This window comes from Triturus cristatus, chromosome 1_1, assembly GCF_964204655.1.
Source record: "Triturus cristatus chromosome 1_1, aTriCri1.1, whole genome shotgun sequence".
Taxonomy (NCBI): domain Eukaryota; kingdom Metazoa; phylum Chordata; class Amphibia; order Caudata; family Salamandridae; genus Triturus; species Triturus cristatus.
This window is the reverse complement of record NC_140579.1, coordinates 116281608-116300817: the sequence shown is the minus strand read 5'-3', so window position 1 is coordinate 116300817 and position 19210 is coordinate 116281608. Positions and strand designations below refer to the sequence as shown.

The following is a 19210-nucleotide window of genomic DNA, read 5'->3' as shown; positions in this document are numbered from 1 at the left end:
CAACTCTGATCCTGCTTGAATCCCATCCACACATAGACGACTGACGTGAGTTTGTCTAGTTAAAGGGAAGATCCTCCAAGTTCTTCATCCAGGATTGGGTCAGCAACATGGACTAAAATGTCTTTCAAAGAAGAAAGGAAGACTGAGGCACTAAGATCATCGTTCCATCTTGTGTTACTGCATAACTTCAAGTTCTTACTCCATTTACGAACTTCTGGCCTGGAGTCTGGCCCCTTGTCTTCCCACGCATCACCAGACCCAAGGCGCTACTCAAGGTCTCTCTGAGTCCTCATTGACACCAATCAGAGCAGTTCTTCATGCGTCAGCTCAACTATTCAACTAGTGCAGAAGAGATGCCAGTTCAAGCCACTGAGACACACCTACAGAGCCCTCCACCACCATGGACCATCATGTATCTGCCACCATGTGACCTTCCACCAACCTACCAGACACCTGCGCTCTGCCTCTCCGGCCCGTGCATGCACTCCCGCATTTGTCACAGCCACAGTGGTGGTCGTTCCTTCTCCTATCTGGCCACCAAGGCCTGGAACGGCCTGCCCCCCTTACCTACGAGCAGCTCTCTCCCTAGTGGATTTCAGAAGGTGACTCAGGACCTGGCTTTTCGACTGTGACCGGCCATACCTCAGCGCCAGGATACCCTCAGGGGCGAAGAGCAGCGCTTTATAAACATCTAATTGAGTGAGTGCAGGTTTTTTGAGATGAGGAGATGTACAGTTCAAGCCCATCCCCCCATCTTGTGAAACCTGCAATGACTCCCTGGCCCTGCCAGAGTCCTCCTCAAGAGCTTGCTCTGTGGTCTCCTAGGACATTTCCTTGTCCAGGTTGGAATGTAAACCTAGGCTTTCGAATGCCCAACATTTTCAGCTCAGTTACGCTTCTTCAGTTTATCAACTGACGGAAGATTTAAAAAATGACCTCTTCGCCATCTACGTATCATCCCGTACTCTTTGCCTTCCATCACCCTCTGTATAGGAGAGTTCCACCGTTTCTTCTTTATTTGACTGTATTCATTGTCTCAAGTTCTCTCCGTGAACAGAGCTCGGTGCCCTTCTGCACACACCGGTTGATCATGCATTCTGTTGCTACAAGCAGATCTCCTCTGTCCTCTCTGCCATGCTTGTACTTAATGAATGCCCCTGATAATAATCTTATTAATAATAACTGGCCATAGTTTGCCAAAGTGTGCAGACTCACTTCGTTGTGGAGATTCCGCCTCGAGTGCCGAGACTACCACGCGATTGCAGGGCGTCCTCAACGAGTGCGGAGCCCCTTAGTGATTCAGGCCCTCAGTGATGAAGACAAAATTCTCAAATAGCATTTTGTGTCTTCTACTCGTTAAAGTACAATGCAAATTCTCCAGAAGAGCTGATGGAACCCCATCCCCGTCGGCACTACTCATGAACCATACGTTCAGAGCAGGATAGTTAATGTGATGAGTGGAGTAATCATGGGAAGAGCTGGTGAGTCTTTGCAAAGCGCTGGAATAGTTTACCTTTTCCCTCCAGATGCCCAACACGAGCTCTTCTTCCTATTGTCAAGCCTTCTCTCAATCAGGGGCTCAGCTTCTTGCAGCTTCGGCTGCAGCAGGTCTTCGACTGGACCTGGGACCTCCAGTATGGACCATCGCCGCACCGTGGTCCCGTTGAGGTTGGCCAAGGCGCGCATCGCCCTGATGTAACTGAGGATGCCATTCACTCCTCTGTGCTCAAAGCTGGCACTGAAGGCTTTTCCTCCACATCTGGCATTGCATGGAAACAATGCCAGTCCCTCTCAAGGATGCATAATGAAGCAGGTGCGGCTAATACTGCCACACTGGTCCAGTAGGGCAGCGTCATGCCTCCCCGTCGCGTCATGCCCTTCCAAGATGGTACTCATCCTCTTTAATTGACTGTGTCTTAAAATGGCCCGCCTGCGGTGCGGGCAGAGGAGGATCCTGCCGGGTCGATAATGGAGGTGGCTGATATGATGATTACGAAGATACCGATACAGGCCCAGGGAGGTGCAAGGGATAAAAGGCATGTGCATTATGCATCTAATTGGGATAATGACCCTGAGCTCCAGATGATTATACTGTGACCATTGAGGCGCAAAGCAGTGCTGAGGACACCAACATCTCCAGAGCATCGCCGGCTCCACCGGCCTCTCCAGACTCAGGATGGCTTCAGGGCACGTGGCTTCCAGGATCCACCGTGGGATCCCCCTGCTTCTGCTGGTCTCTGCTATCTTCACAGCAGGTAAGGAGGCTTCATGCAGAGCTTTTTAAAAAGAAAGTAAAGGCATCCAGGATTGGGGACTTTTAGTTCCTGTTTCTCTATGCAATCAGTTTAAGTATCAGCGAATTGATTCTGGGATTTCTTTCAATTTAGTTCAACAGAATCGGGTATCTGGGTCTTATTGTGCAGTAGTTACTGTCTGCTTTCAAGGACTGCCTTTCTCTATCTGACAACTCGCTTTAAGCTTTCATAAATACTAACAGATGAAAGCAAACAAAATTATAATTAATGAGTCAGGAGGATTTAAAAATTATCAGGCCAATTTAGTTAAAATATCAATTCAGGTTGGTCCATAGCTCCAGTTTTCTTCCCTTCTGTCCAATTATTCTTCAGTCTCTTTATTTTATTATTATTATTATTATTTTCTTTTTATACTATTTTTTGCATTTTTCGTTTCTCTACAATTCTGGATTTAGTGTTTCGCGTTAGAGCATCTCTGTTCTATGTTCACTTGAGGAGATGTCTTTCTGGCTTCACTTCGGGAGCGACTCCAACGCATGTTAGGACAATTGTAGAAAATATTATATTCTTGGAAACAAAACTGTGATTTTTCGCATTAAATTAAAAGAAGTAGGGAAATGTAGTATTAGACAAAGCTGGAGGTAAAAGGAAATCAACTACAGAAAGCTAATATTCCGAAGAATTTTATCTGAAAACGAGCGATATTTGGAGCGATTGCTTTTTAAATAAAAAAAACAAAGATGTCCTATGTCATTTTTCTTGCACGCATCGGCGAATCTGCATTTTCACGTTTGTGGAATTTTACCGCGGGGTGGGTCTTTACTAATTACTGGCGGAGCTACGAAAACATTCATGTTCCTGTCCCAGATGCGAGATTTTGAAAGGAAATGTGCTTTTCCTATTTTTTTTTTAAATATGATTGAACGGGCTTTAAACTTTAGAGATGTGTTCTCAAGTAAAATTAAACGAAACCATCCTAGAACCCTTACGCAGAATTAAACAGCAAACATGTTACATTCTATCACGAAGTTTACGGACAGCCATCATTTGCACCGAGATTTCCAAACTGGATCTAACGAGACAAGAACTGGGTTTCCTACATTTGCGAAAATTCGGCATTATAAATTGGCTTTCGTTACTGACACTGGAGGGGGGGGGGGGTTTGTGGGAGAAGGGAAATTAACCAGCTGTCTACAAAACACGCACTTGTACCGTCTTGTCCGTAACAAGCGAACTATATCAGCTCTGATCTTCGGTGAGTCATTTTCTGCTTAGAGGAAATCAGTTTAATTAATTTGTTAAATTTATTAAAATACCCTGCTGCAGGGGTGACATGTTTACAGTGGTACATCCTGGGGCTGGCCGCGGGCACAGATCTGAGCGGAAATGCGCTTCAAGGGAAGTCGAGCGGCGTGCGTGGTGGTAGCTCGGTGGGTCCGTGCGGCTGCGGCGGAGAGTCTGCGTGTGAAACCTTTGAAGTCCGAGCTGCAGGGGGCCTGACTTGACTTTTCATGATTGCACTGCACATCTGGTAGCGCTTGGCGCACACCAGAGGGTCTTTGGTGAGCTATAGAAGTGTTAGCAGACCTTAGAATGTAAGACAGTGGGCTCAGTGGTGTCTCTGCTGGGAGCGGATTCCATTTATTGTTTTTAATATTCCACATACTTTGGCAAGAGGCCCTCAGGGGCTCTCAGATGCAGCGGAGTGACACAATGAGACACCTCTCACAAGCTGAGCCATCACCTGTCGCGACATGCTGTTGCCAGTGTGAGCAATAAATGATATTCGTACACCGATGAACCTGGCCACAGTGCTCATGGTGGACAGGGCGGCTGGTGGAGTGGACGGTGAGCTAGAGAGGAAAGTCCACCTTAAAGCCGATTTCAAAGTGAATATCATGGTCGTATCTTTGATGGTGGACTCAGGGTCATCGTACACCATAATACCCAAACACTTGTATGACACCGTGTGGCCCGAGGGAGTGTTGGAATCTACTGATGTAATCATGGAATACACGGAAGGAATTCTGGAAGGGTAACAAGGAGTGGACATAGGAGTGATTGGCTACATTTCGGCATTAATCAAATTTGGGGGGAGGGAGACCAAAGGAAAAGTGTATCTGGCCGCTGAGGGGCCACCTATTTTAAAATGGTCAGACCAATACGAAGTGCACTTAGTGGTGAAGACTATGGCGACAACCAAGTGATGTTGGTGAGATAAAAATCTGAAAGAAATTCGGAAGCAAATTGATTGGTTTTTCGACAATAGTTTGGGAGAAGATAAGGAATATGTACGTGAGATCAAACTCAAGAGGAATGCTGTGTCAGTAAAGCACGTGACAAGAAAAATGCAATTTTTGGGGAGAGAAGAAATTCCGTCTGTGTTGGTGATGGATAATGGCATACAACTAACCTTGGAGGAAAAGAGATGGTTTCTGGACCACATAGTTGTGAAGCATATGTGTAAGTCATGGTACAATCCACGAGCAAATTGCTTGGTGGAGAGGATTAACATGCTTGTGAAGGATATCTTGGAATTTGCTGATAGTGTGGGGTTATCTATTCAGGATTCTATTAAACATATGTTGTGGGCTTATTGTACTACTGTGAAACCCAGCACTGAGAGGACGCCATTTGAAGTGATGTGTGGTAGACAGCCTGGGACAACATTGGCTCCCTTTTGGATGCGTGATATGAGTGACAGGAAACCAGGATTAGAGGTGCAGGAGAACCAGCAGATGCTCTTTATCGACAAAGGTGATTGGGTTAAGGTCAGGCCTGGTGGTGGTGGTGGTGGTAGTGGCTTCTCCAAATTCCGTGGGCCCTATAGAGTAAAAGCAGGTGGAGGTAATTGGGTCAAATTGGAGAATTTATCACATCGCAGGGGTTCTAGGACTTCTATATATGCAAGAGTCTGCTGCTGGCTGTGCCTGGTCTGATTGGTCATGCGGTTGTCAGCTGATGAAATTACCTTAAACTCAACTTAAAATCCTCTGGTGGAAGGTGAGATTTATTTACAATAGATAAACATTGTGATAGCATAGTGCCAGATATTGTTGTGATAATCTGATGCTGAATATCTTCAGATGCCAGCACATAAGGCTCTTTACGGATGTGAACATTCTCTCTTTACCTATGTTATCGGCTTCTCCTCAGTTTTCTGCTGAGACATCTAGAGCAGCTTCGAGCTGAAGGTGGAAGGAAGCCATAAGACACAGTTTGGCTTTGTGCGATCCAAGAGCTGTATCATTTCACCTGGATGAGGACTCATCTTGGCAATCAATATTCTTACATGACTACTAGGATTCCTGATGAAGTCAATGTTATTGCCCGAAACACGTTGGCCTGAGTATTCTCTATATGAAGGATAAAAACGTTTGTGAAAAACAGACATCAGCTCAAGTATGCTGAATGAAGAATGGATTTGGACTACATTATATATCGGACCTCCACAGTTTTTTGATGACCTTTTGGACATTTAAGATACATATATAGATATTTTCATTTTTGGAATGCTCACCTTTGCAGAATGTTTGTTCTGGAGTTATATAGAGGGTCTCCTGATGGTGGGACCTTAAGGGCTGTAGCACATTGGACCTTCAACTATTTTTGGACTCTCACTGGTGCGGTATGTTTGTGTCATTACTGTTATTTACAGTGTTTTACCCTTGTTGTAGAGTTCACCCTGTTGGTGATCACGTCACCTGGATCATTGGATGATCTCAGAAACATAAATTATGTGTAAAATAATTCCTCAAAAAGAAAGCTTGCGTATGTTGGCAGGAAAAAGACCAGGACACACTAGACTGTGGGTAAAACTGTGGTGTACTTTATGAGCGCGTGGCAATATTGTGTCTTTTTAGGCTCAAGTAAACCTCCCTTAATGCCTTGCAGCCCAAAGCAGGTGCCCTGATGGATAGCGTTAGTACAATTTATCAGAAACGCCTGCGCTAGCCACAGAAACCACGACTTCTGGGGCGAGGAACCAGCATTGCACTGGTGCAATGCATGATGGGACAGCTTCTTTTGTGAAAATGAGCACTTGGCTGGGCACAGTTTATTGTAAATGTATTCACTCAGTTTCTGGCCTGGCAGGAGCCAATCAGAAAGGAGTTGGGATTAAACATTTGGCCCTGAGCGAGGCAATGAGATTATTTAAAATATATTAATTTTGTAGCTGGCTAAGCAGGAACCATTGACATGAGATGCATGGCATGCGTGTGCAGAGGCATGTAGCAACATGAGGCATGTCTATCTTTAGTCTGTTCTTGGCTCGATAGCATCTTTTGACTCACTGAAATGTGAGTCATACTATATGTTATACTATGTTATACTATTGCAGGCATGATAGTATCTTTAAATAACAATAACATTATATGTTCTGTTACATTAAACAATAACATACCACTATATATCTAGCAATAGCTTTTTAAGGCTTTAATGTTGTATATTTAGACAGAGTGAAAGGATGAGACAAGACAGGTGTTTCTACTAAGACTTGAAGAATTTGGTAAAAAAGCAGATTAAAAGAGTGCTCCTGTCGAGATGATGATTAACTATTGGAAGGTAACAGAGCCGCTGAGGTTTTGAGACTCTCTTGTTTCGGGCCTGGACACCAACTACACTCAGCATTCCCATTAACAGGATCCAGAAGCGATGGTTTTATACCAGTGTCAATTATTCAACCTCCAACCAGGTCACTTCAAGCAAGATCAACATCCGGTGAAACTTCCTGTGAGGGGGGTCTGCTTTTGCTGTGGAAAATGCGAGATGTGTTAGATCTAATGGTTTTAGTTCGCAGGGCGGAAAACCGAGCTGACATCAAGGGAGGCCATGGAACAGATCCTGGAACAGATCCTGGTACAGACGTTGGGACAGATCCTGGAACAAATCCAGGAACCTATCCTGGTACACGTGCTGCAATAGATGCTAGATTAAATCCTGAAACAGATGCAAGAATAGATCCTTGAACACAACCTGGAACACCACCTGTACAGATCGTGGATCCAGGGGTAGATCCTGGAACAGATCCTTGAAGAAATCCAGGCGCACATCTGGAAACACATCCTGGAATAGATCCTAGAACAGATCTTGCAACAGATCTTGGAACACTTCCTCAAACAAGTCCTGGAACACATCTTGTAACAGATCCAGGAATAGATCCTAGAACAGATCCTGGATCACAACTTGAAACCTATCCTGGAACAGATCTGGGAATAGATCCTGAAATAGATCCAGTAACAGATCCTGGAACACACCCTGGAAGACATCCTGGAACAGATCCTGGATCACATCTTGAAACACATCCTGGAACAGATCTGGGAACAAACAGATCCTATAACAGATCTTGCAACAGATTCTGCAACAGATCCTGGAACACTTTGTCAAGCAAGTCCTGGAACACATCCTGTTACAAATCTAGGAACAGATCCAGGAACAGATCCTGGAACACAACCTGGAAAACTACCTGTAACAGATCCTGAAACAGATCCAGGTACAGATCCTGGAACAGATGCTTGAAGACATCCATGAACAAGTCCTGGAACACATCCTGGAACAGAACCTGCAACCGATCCTATAAGAGATCCTGGATCACATCTTGAAACATCATGGTACACATCTGGGAACAGATCCTGAAACAGATCCAGTAACAGATCCTGAATCAGATCCTGGAACAGATCCTGGAACACACACTGGAAATACATCTTGGAACAGAACATGGAACACATCTAGGAACAGAACCTGCAACAGATCATGGAATGGGTCCTGGAATTCCTGGTTTTTCAAAAGAATTATTTTGGCAGTCATGATGCCAAATTATAGATACGTTTATATGTGGCAAGTGTTTATCACCCAGAGAACTGTTGCCAATGTGACGAGTAAGCTTTTACTGCTATATGGACCACTATACAACTTTGATAAAAGTTATTATAAAGCCAGCGACAGTGACTGTGTGGTTACGGTCACTACTCAGTTTTCATTTGAAAGGCTTGTAAAACATCTCTAAAGGGACATTATGGTTCCACTGCAAATCCTAAAAGTTGCCAGTGCCAGTGATTGTATGCTAGGCAAACCATAACTCCCATTTCCACCATGGGTTGCTCATGACTTCACACGCCATCACTGATGACATCTTAATGACATTATGAACAATAGTACTATTGGCCTCATCAAACAGGACCCCATCATTGACATACCTGGTGCCTTCACTGATTGGCCTATTTTTCATCACTTGTTTTCTTTAAATATTGTTCTTTGAAACATTTCTTAAAAAAAAAACTGATCAACTTATTTACGATTGATGTGTAAATTGTTTTGGTGAATCGTGATAGCTATAGAGGTGGCTCTATTATGGTACCTATATGGCAATATGGCGGTGGGTGCCTGGCCATTTCATATTGTGTGTGGTGGCATTTGTTGTTCTATATTGTGTATGTGAGCACAGATTATGGTGTGTGCGAGCAGTGTGATGGTTGCAGTGTGGCCCTATGGCAGTGTGTGTGTGTTGAGATGTATGACTGCAGATGTGTGAATGTGTTATGTTGGTTGTCTGGGAGTTTAAATGTGCATGATTGGACATAATTTGTTTGGTCATATATTATAGTTGTAGTGTGTCCATATGATAGTGTGTGCATGCTGAATGTGTTAGTTTATATCACTGCTTCTGCAGTAGCATCTGACGGATAATATTTGGCTGTACAATGGTGGGAGTGTAGTGTGGTTGCCAAACGCTGGATGTGTTGCTTTATGCCACTTCTTGAGAATGTGTGGTGTGGTTGTCAGATGTTAGAACTGTTGGTTTATGCTGCTGCTTTTGTGGTAGCAGATGATGGTGAATGTCTGGCTGTACAATGGTGTGTGTGGTGTGGTTGTCAGATGTTGGATGTGTTGGTTCAAGGGGCTGCTTGCGTGGTAGCGTGTGATGGTGAAGGTGTGGATGTGTGGCTGTACAATGGTGTGTGTGGTGTGGATGGCAGATGCTGGATGTGTTGGTTTCAGCGGTGTCCAGCACAGGTAAGCATGGTTGGGCAGTGAGTTGTGGCAGGACGGGGTGGGAGCAGGGGGAAGTCGACAAATAATAGAAAACGTATAGTTAAACAAATACCACCTAGTCTGTAGTCTGTCAACTTCCCCCATGCTATTCCCTGCCCGCCTTACCGCGCTTACCTGTGCTGGCCGCCACTGGTTGATTTATGCTGATGCTTGTGAGGGAGCATCTGATGGGGAATGTGTGGCTGTACTATGGTGAGAGTGTAGTGTGGTTGCCAAACGCTGGATGTGTTGCTTTATGCTGCTTCTTGTGAATGTATGGTGCGGTTGTCAGATGTTAGAACTGTTGGTTTATGCTGCTGCCCCTTTTGTACCACTGTTTGAGTGGTAGCAGGTGATGGTGAATGTCTGGCTGTACAATGGTGTGTGAGGTGTGGTTGTCAGATGTTGGATGTGTTGGTCCATGCTGCTGCTTGTGTGGTAGCCTGTGATGGTGAATGTGTGGATGTGTGGCTGTACAATGGTGTGTGTGGTGTGGTTGTCAGATGCTGGATGTGTTTTTTTCAGTGGCATCCAGCACAGGTAAGCATGGTTGGGCAGTGGGGTGGTGCAGGGGCAGCACGGGGTGGGAGCAGGGGGAAGTCAACAAATAATAGAAAAGGTATAGTTAAATAAATAACACCTAGTCCGTAGTCTGTCAGCTTCCCGATGCGGTTCCCTGCCCCGCCTTACCGCGCTTACCTGTGCTGGCCACCACTGGTTGATTTATGCTGATGCTTGTGAGGGAGCATCTGATGGTGAATGTGTGGCTGTACAATGGTGGGTGTGTGGTGTGGTTGTCAGATGATGGATGTGTTGGTTTATACCGCTGCTTTTGTGGTAGCATCGGATGGTGAATGTGTGGCTGTACAATGATGGGTATGTGGTGTGGTTGTCAAACGCTGGATGCATTGCTTTATGCCACTTCTTGTGTGGTAGCAGGTGATAGTGAATGTGTGGCTGTACAATGGTAGGTGTGTAGCGTGGTTGTCAGATGATGGATGTGTTGGTTTGTGCTGCTGCTTGTGTGGGAACTTGTGATGGTGAATGTTTGGCTGTACAATGGTGAATGTGTGGTGTGGTTGTCAGATTTTGGAAATGTTGGTTTATGCCACTAATTGTGTGGTAGTGGGTGATGGTGAATGTGTGGCTGTACAATGGTGTTTGGTGTGGTTGTCAGGTGTTGGATGTGTTGGTTTATGCTGCTGATTGTGTGGTAGTGTGTGATGGTGGATGTGTGGATGTACAATGGTGTGTGTGGTTGCCAGATGCTGGATGTTTTGGTTTATGCCGCTGCTTGTGTGGTAGCAGGTGATGGTGAATGTGTGGCTGCACAACGGTGTGTGTGTAGTTGTCAGATGTTGGATGTGTTGGTTTATGCTGCTGCTTGCATGGTAGCATATAATGGTGGATGTGTGGCTGTGTGGCTGTATAATGTAGATGTGGTGTGGTTGTCAGATGCTGGATGTTTTAGTTTATGCTGCTTTTGTGGGAGCATCTGATGGTGAATGTGTGGCTGTACAATGGTGTGTGTGTGGTGTGGTTGACAGATGTTCGATGTGTTGGTTTATGCTGCTGCCTGCATGGTAGCGTGTGATGGTGAATGTGTGGCTGTACAATGGTGGGTGTGTGGTGTGGTTGATGCAAAAAGAACAATTGATGGACAGAAGGCAGAACAATGTCATACATTCGCCCCAGTATAGAGAATAGATCTGGGCCTAAATCCATAGTTTTTTTGCTCCACTTTCCATTCCAGTTTGAACCCAGCAATATGCAAATCAGTCTTAATCCTGCCCCCAATGGGAACAGTCCAGCCTGAACAGCCAGGCAGGACCTCTCTGGACTGGAAACAAGCATCCTAGGACCAGTTTTGGTGTTTCACCTTTCATCAGCCAGGATAGCTTGCTTCCAGAGGCATGGAGAGCATGGGACCCACGTCTGGTCATACCCATTCCAACTCGGGTGACAAATGCAAAAATAACAATTTATAGGCAGAAAACAGATGGGAAAAGTCCAGCCCAAAACCGGTCCCAGGATGCTTGTTTCCTGTCCAGGGAGGACCTGGCTTGGAAGTTCGGGCTGGACTTATCCCATAAGGAACAGTGTCAAGATTGATTTGCATATGGCTAGGTCTAAGCTGGGGTGGTGTGGTGAGCAATCGAATGATGGACTAAAGTCAGATCCTTGTGACTGGGGGTAAATGTTTGCATTGTCCAGCATCCCATCCATCAATTGTTTCTTTTGCACTTGTGTGGTGAGGTTGTCAGATGCTGGATGTGTTGGTTTGTGCTGCTGCTTGTGTGGTAGCGTGTGATGGTGGATGTGTGGCTGTACAATGGTGGGTTGGTGATGTGGTTGTCAAACGCTGGATGTGTTGGTTTATGCCGCTTCCTAAGTGGTAGCAGGTGATGGTGAATGTATGACTGTACAATGGTGGGTTGGTGGTGTGGTTGTCAGTTGCTGGATGTGTTGGTTTATTCCGCTGCTTGTGTGGTAGCATCTGATGGTGAATGTGTGGCTACAATGGTGGGAGTGTGGTGTGGTTGTCAGATGCTGGGTGTGTTGTTTTATGCTACTTCTTGTGTGGTAGCAGGTGATAGTGAATGTGTGGCTGTACAATGGTGGGTGTGTGGTGTGGTTGTCAGATGATGGATGTGTTGGTTTATGTCACTGCTTATGTTGTAATGTAATGGTAAATGTATGGCTGTACAATGGTGGGTGTGTAGTGTGGTTGTCAGATGCTAGTGTGGTCAGCAAAAGAATGATGAATTAAACCCAGATACTTTTGTCTGGGGGTGAACGTTTGCATTGTCCAGCATCCCGTCCATCAATTGTTTCTTTTGCACTTGTGTGGAGAGGTTATCAGATGCTGGATGTGTTGGTTTGTGCTGCCGCTTGTTTGGTAGCCTGTGATGGTGGATGTGTGGCTGTTCACTGGTGGATGTGTAGTGTGGTTGTCAGATGCTGCTTTTGAGGGAGCATCTGATGCTGAATGTGTTGCGATACAATGCTGGGTGAGTGGTGTGGTTGTCAGATGATGGATATGTTTGTTTGTGCTGCTGCTTGTGTGATAACTTGTGATGGTGACTGTGTGGCTGTACAATGGTAAATGTGTGGTGTGGCTGTCAGATGCTGGGTGCGTTGGTTTATGCAGCTGCTTGTGTGGTAGCATGTGATGGGGAATATTTGGCTGTACAATGGTGTGCGTGGTGTGGTTGTCAGATGCTGGACATGTTAGGTTATGCTGTTGCTTGTGTGGGATCATCTGATGGATGGTGAATGTGTGCCTTATATTGATGTGTGTCATTGCACATGATGTTGGTTGTTTGAATGCATTGACTTATGATAGAGGTCATTTGATGGTGGCTTTGGTCATGTTTTGGCAGGTATGTGATCATTTTTTAAAAAGAGTGCATCAGTGATAAAATCTGTGATTTCCCTGATAATGTCACATGTGATATGAACACTGTCGTTTAAGCTGTCATCAGTGATTTAATCAATTATGTCTTTTGATTTCATTAATCATGTCATGTGTGGGGCTATGAGCAGTGCATGTGGACGTCATGAGTTATGGTTCATGAAGCATACTATACCTAATGAGTTGCTGGATATTTTTGTTTTTGCAATGGAGCATGACATCACATAAAGTGAGGGTTTTGTAGTAAATATCTTTAGTTTTCACATCAGAAGATAAAAGTGTTTATGCTAAATAAACCATAATTTATATATAGCGGTGTTTGTGAATTTCAGAGTTTAAAAGGAACACATTTATTGGTTATTGTCCACATTTTATCACTGTATGTGTGGATATATGAGGTTGGTGAGTGGCAAGTGGTAATGAGTGAAAATCACCCTGCATAATGTTGCACCCATTCTCCCACATCTTATCTGCCGCCCCCCGTGGTTCACCGTGTTCAGCCGTGTGTAGTGAGGTTTGATGAGGCTTGGGAGTGATTTTAATTACATCAAAATAATTGTTGTAATTTCGATAATTCCATGTTACTCTTTGATGCAGAATTACCAATAATTAGGAGAATATTTGCTGCTCATGTAATTAAGAGAAATTTTAGGGAAAAGGTAGCACAGAAACACACCATTTTATGAGCACTAGGGACAGGTGGTGTTGCTGATTGCCTTATTTGTTATGTAGTTCTATTTTCTTTGTGAAAAAAGCATAATTTTGTCATTTTGGATGTAAAGGTGCACATTGCTCTGTGAAACTAGTGTTAAACGCGCGAAGTAAATTGGGCGAAAATCCTATCCCAAGAAAGCATTTAGCAAGTGAGAGCGACCGCTCACGCTGCTATTGGTGTTGTGTTGCATTTAGTGCAAAATGTAGTCCTGCATCCATTTTGGATGTAAAGCGGAATTTTTGTGCCACGAAAATAAAGGAAAATACACTATTCACTATTCTAGCATAATTCTGTGTAATCTTGTCAAATTTTCAGGTAATTCAGTATGATTACGCTACAAAGAATTACGCGATTTATGTACACTCTTAGGATTGACTGCAGAGCCTGGTCACCTTGCAGCTAACCCGGGCTGCATGCGTCCTTCATTTGTGTTCAGAGGATGTTTCCCAAAGGCTAACATCTACCCATGCCGCCATTCGCTAGCTGTGCCGGCAGTTTACAAGTTAAAGCTAAATCTGGTCGCCTTACTTTGCAGCAAATCCATCAATTGGCATCAAAGTTATTAGGAGACTGAGCTTTTTTAACCCCCCTTTAGCTTTGTCCCCATCAGAGCAGCATGGGGTAAGTTGGCAAAGACTTGCCAACAATAGAGGAGCACTTTTTTGCTCCCCTATAGCTGTACCCTACTTGATGGATGGATCTGCATACAACATACTGGGAGAAAGTCAAACATGCAAAGTGTCTGCTGCACTCCATGTAGATCTAGAAAACTTCACCAAAGTTGTTACCAAATTAAAGATTTTAGTGTTCCCTTTTTAGCATTGCATCCTTTTCAGATTTTGTTGGAAGTGGAGTCTGTAATCCTTGCATTTAAGATTTCAAATCTTCATTTGGATTAGTTAAATGGTTAACAGTAAATGAACCATGTCATCACCCCCCTTGGCTCCACCTCTCTTGACATATTCGCATGAAGATCAAAAAATGAAGAGGAAGCTAAACATACTAAGTATCTGCCAACATACATCTAAACATGCCTAATGGAGAGCCCCTTCCATGTGGATTCTTGAAAGGGTGTCACATCTGTTAACAAAATACATCTTCTTTGACCTTCCCATTAAATTTATCAATGATGGGTTGAAAGTACCATGAAAATGCCAAACATGTTGAGCATTGTCCAAATTTGGCACATATTTACATAAGAGGGCTGAGATCTTAGGCACACCAAAAGCCCCTTTTCACCTCTCCTGCCATCTCAGAATTTTAACCCTTCGAAGGCTGGTAGCCAATGTTTTCAAATGCAAATATTTCAATACCTACTCAGCAGATTTCTTCCCAAATCATGCTTCTTTGGTGTAAATCCGTTTGGTGGTTTTTGCTGTAGATTTGAGCCAATTTTCCAATTTTTTTACTCATCCTATAAACCTTTTTATGCTACTAGGATCCCTACAAAACTTTGCAAGACAGAACCTATTTTTTTACATTTTGTTTTCTAATAACTCTGGCCATTTGACAACTATGTACAAAGATAGGAACATAGTTAGCACGTTAGAGTGCCAAAGTTGTAAGTGCTCTCACCTTGATGAATTTGCACAAAACCTGGCACACCAATCGAAAACAAATCCTTCCAAGCTTCTGACAAATTTTCTGCAGATTCGCCACGTAGTGGCAAAGTTATTAGCAAATAAATTATTTTTGCCCCCTCCTTTTTAACTGCCGCCCTGATGGATCTGCACAAATTTGAAAATACCAAGCGTCATCTCAACATGCCCGATACACAAATGTAAACTCACACTTACGCTGCGGCCTTGCCTAGTGTGGTCATCCATGGTGTCATTTCATATGTCATCAGTAACGTTATCAATGGTGTCATTGAACATGTCATGAGTGATGTAATATGTGAAGTCATATGCGGTGCATTGCGCGGCGCAAGTTATAGTTAATTCAGGTAACTGTAACTGCTGAATTTAATGATTTTGTACGAGTGAAACGTGAACCTAAATATAACGTCCCTGTAACCTTTGTTTTTTTCAGTTAATTCCGAACGTTTTTAAAATTATTTTTCCTAACTATAATGTCCCTGTAACCTTTGTTTTTTCAGTGAATTCTTACGTTTAAAATGTTTTTTTATCCTAACTGTAACCTGTCGCCTTTGAGAATAGGTGTGTAAGTGATTGAATAGGTCAGTGAGTGGGTGTGTGATTGATTGTGTGGGTTTGTGAGTGAGTGAGTGAGTGAAAATCTCCACAAAAAGTGCCCTAGAGTTTCTAGTTGTGCATGGAAAGTTTTGGGGTGATCTGACTAGCGGGGGACGAGATAAAGGTGGGGTGTCAAAAGAAGTGTGTTTCATATGTCAATTCCCAGAGAGATTTTAGATGGGGGTGGGCAGTGAACTCTGCTCCGCCAGCACAGTTCATAGATTGTTGGCACTCCACGCTCTGCTTAGAGCATTGAGTTCTTTAAAAAATCTCCGCTGGCAGAGCGGAGTTTACTGGTGGCACGCGCTCACCCCTATTATTGAGGACGGTTTGGTGTCAGTCCTCTTTGGAGAGAAAAATAAATAAATGAGATTACTTACAAATTTATACTAGTTAGTGTCCACAAACTGCAATCATGCGGAGGACCGCACCTGCTGTGAGGCAACTAACTGGAACCTCATCAGCAGGCACCCGTTTTGAGCTGAATTACGACCTGCTATGAGATCCACGCATATAATCTGAGAGAGGAGAGGAGATCAGCGTATAGGTGCGCAGACGCACACATCAATGAGAAATGCTCAGATTCTTTTTTTTTTTTTTTTTTTTGAAACCATTTATTACAAAATTCAAAAAATATACAAAGATGGGCCTACAACCTTCAGGCCGGCCGCTTGCAAGCAAGAGGAGCATGTGATACAAACAATAGCGCGCATGCCGCGGCAAAGGGAAATGCACAGGAGTTAGAAGCGGTGGTAGCCACACCATCCGGGCCCACATAACGGTTTCATTTTAATATAAATAACAACAAAAAAACAAATCCACAAGGCAACCCACAATCGGAAACAGCAGCATGTGCTCCCCTAGCGGGGGGACCCTACCAATCCATAGGAGTATCAAGGGGGGGAAAAAGGTCAAGACTGGGATTAGGTGGACTCAGTGCCCGGAACCGGGGAGATAAACTGGCTAAGGGGACGGGGCCGGTGACGGATCGGGCAATAACGGCGGGGTACAGATTCCCCCGCGGTAGGCGTTCCAGGGGCCCCATACGTTCACCCATGTCCCAGGCTTACCTCTCGCAACATACACCACCTTTTCCCGAAACATGCACCAATCCATGTTATCCTTCCATGCCGAGACAGTCGGCGACCTCTGGGAGCCCCACAGTTGAGCAATGTCGCGTTTGGCCACCATATATCCCAGAGTCACCCACCGCGTCTGCGGCACCGAGTAGTCGGTTGGCTCCCACACATTCAACAGGCATCTCCTCGCTTCGGGCAGCAGCGACACACGCGTAACCACCCGCAGGACCTCATGCACACCACGCCAGAATCGCTCCACCTCCGGGCATTCCCACAAAATATGGAGAAAGGTCCCCAAAGAACCACACCCACGCTTACACAACCCGTCCACAGCATAGCCCATACGCAGTAGCCTTGGCCCCGTAACATAGACCCTATGGAGTATCTTGAGCTGGACGAAGCGAAGGCGGGCCGGTATGGCCACCTCTTTCGGGGAGGCCACCGCCGATACCCAGTCCTCGTCATCCAGCTCCAATCCATCGGCCACCCATGCCTCACGAAGGTTAGTCAGCAGTCCCGAGCGGTCATTGATAAGTTTTTTATAGATTAATGAAATCGTGCTGTCCGGTACATGTCCATCTAGCACTCTATCCTCCAGAGGGGAATACTCCGGGATGGAGGCAACGTCCGGGAATACGGAGCATAGCGCATGACGGATCTGCATATACCGAAAGTACTCCCTGTCCTGCAACTGGAATTCTGTCTGTAGCATCTCGAACGTTTTGAATCCCCCCCTCGTCCAGAGATCACCCACCCTGCTGATGCCTATCATGTCCCACTTTTCAAAGCCCTTCGAGGTCCACAGGGAGCCCAACTGCTCAGATGCGTATAGTGGCGACGCCCGGGTCAAACGACCTTTCCACCCCATCGCCACATTAGCCGCGTGCCACACTCGTACCATGACACGCATGGGGCCCGTCAGACGTGCGTCAAGCGAGCTGGAGTAATGCGCTCGGTTATAATCACCACCCGGCAGTCACATCTTATCCATTTCAAAGGCCGGGTTTAGAGCGGGCCCGTACAGGCCGTGATTAATCGCAGCCAGCTGGGAGGCCCAATAATACCGTTTGATATCCGGGAGGGCGATCCCCCCGTCATACCACGGGAGCGTCAGCTTCGCCAGGGCGATACGCGGTCTACCTTCCCAGAACAGTCGGCGCTGCAAACTCTCCACCTCGCGAAAGTAGCGCGCCGGGACGACGTCCATTGTGTTCTGCAGAGCGTACAGGAAACGCGGCAGCGACATCATCTTAAACAATGCCGCCCGGCCGAGCGGCGAGAGCGGCAAGCGCCTCCAACGCGCAACATCCTCCTTCAGGCGCTGGAGGGGGGGAAGCAAGTTCTGACTATGTCGGGCCTCCGCGTCCAGGGTAATGAAGACACCCAGGTACCGAAATCCCTGTGGGGCGATCTGGATAGGACAGCCCCGCGGAAGGATAGGATCCTCCCCAGAGAGAACATAGACGCACGATTTAGCCCAGTTGATGACAAGGCCGGAGTTAAGACCAAATGAATGCAATACATCAACCAGTACCATCAGTGATTTACGTGGGGAAGCCAGGTACAGGAGAATATCGTCAGCGTATAGAGATACGCGGTCCTCATACTCGGGGGCCAGCGGAGACCACGAATAGAAGGTTCCCACCGCAGCCACTCCGCCAGGGGCTCCAAGGCGAGCGCGAAAAGGAGCGGCGATAACGGGCAGCCCTGCCGCGTGCCCCTGCCCAGCTCGAACGGAGCTGACACTCTACCGTTCACCACCACCTGCGCCAGCGGGCCAGAGTACAACAATTTTACCCAACTGATGAATCCTGGGCCAAACCCAAACTTCGCGAGCGTCGCCCAAATATAAGGCCATTCAAGCGTGTCAAACGCCATAGTGGCGTCCAAGGACGCCAAAATGGCCGGCTCTCGTATGAACGGGACACGTGCGAGCACCCCATGCAAACGCCGCAGGTTAAGCGCTGTATTGCGATGAGGGATAAAGCCGGACTGATCCTGGTGAATCAAGTCACACACTACGCCAACCAGCCGATTGGCCAACACCTTGGCGAGGATTTTGGGCTCCGCATTCAATAGCGAAATAGGCCGATAGGATGTGACCCGGTCCCGTGGCCTCCCCTCCTTATGGATAACCACGATAGTAGCTAGACGCTGGTCTAGCGGGAGGGAACCCGCCGAGTGGGCCGCGAGGAACATAGCACGGAGATGCGGCGCCAGCGTATCCGGTCGCAGTTTATACAACTCGATGGGAAGACCATTAGGACCCATGGCCTTGCCGGAAGCGACCGAACGTATGGCGAGGGCAATTTCTTCGGAAGTTGGAGCGGCGTCCAACGACACTCTGTCCTCCTCCGAAAGGGAAGGCAGCACGATATCCCTGAGCAGGGCGTGGGAATCCTCTTCAGAGCGGGAGGACACCGGGGAATACACCCCACGGAAATAGTCTGCAAAGCAGGAGACAATTTCTTCTGGTTCAGTGACACACACACCATTCTGTTTCTCAATCAACGGGACAA

The 19210-nt window shown here is 45.9% G+C and overlaps 1 protein-coding gene across 1 annotated transcript in view; it reads left to right on the top strand.

Moving 5' to 3' along the window:
* Positions 1–2127: 2127 nt before the first annotated feature.
* Positions 2128–19210, top strand: part of LOC146869711 (uncharacterized) — a 340761-nt gene continuing 323678 nt past the window's right edge. The window contains exon 1 of the mRNA XM_085612911.1: positions 2128–2255. Coding sequence (XP_085469037.1) covers positions 2177–2255 — 79 coding nt within the window. The 5' untranslated portion in view covers positions 2128–2176. The remainder of the gene's footprint in view (positions 2256–19210) is intronic.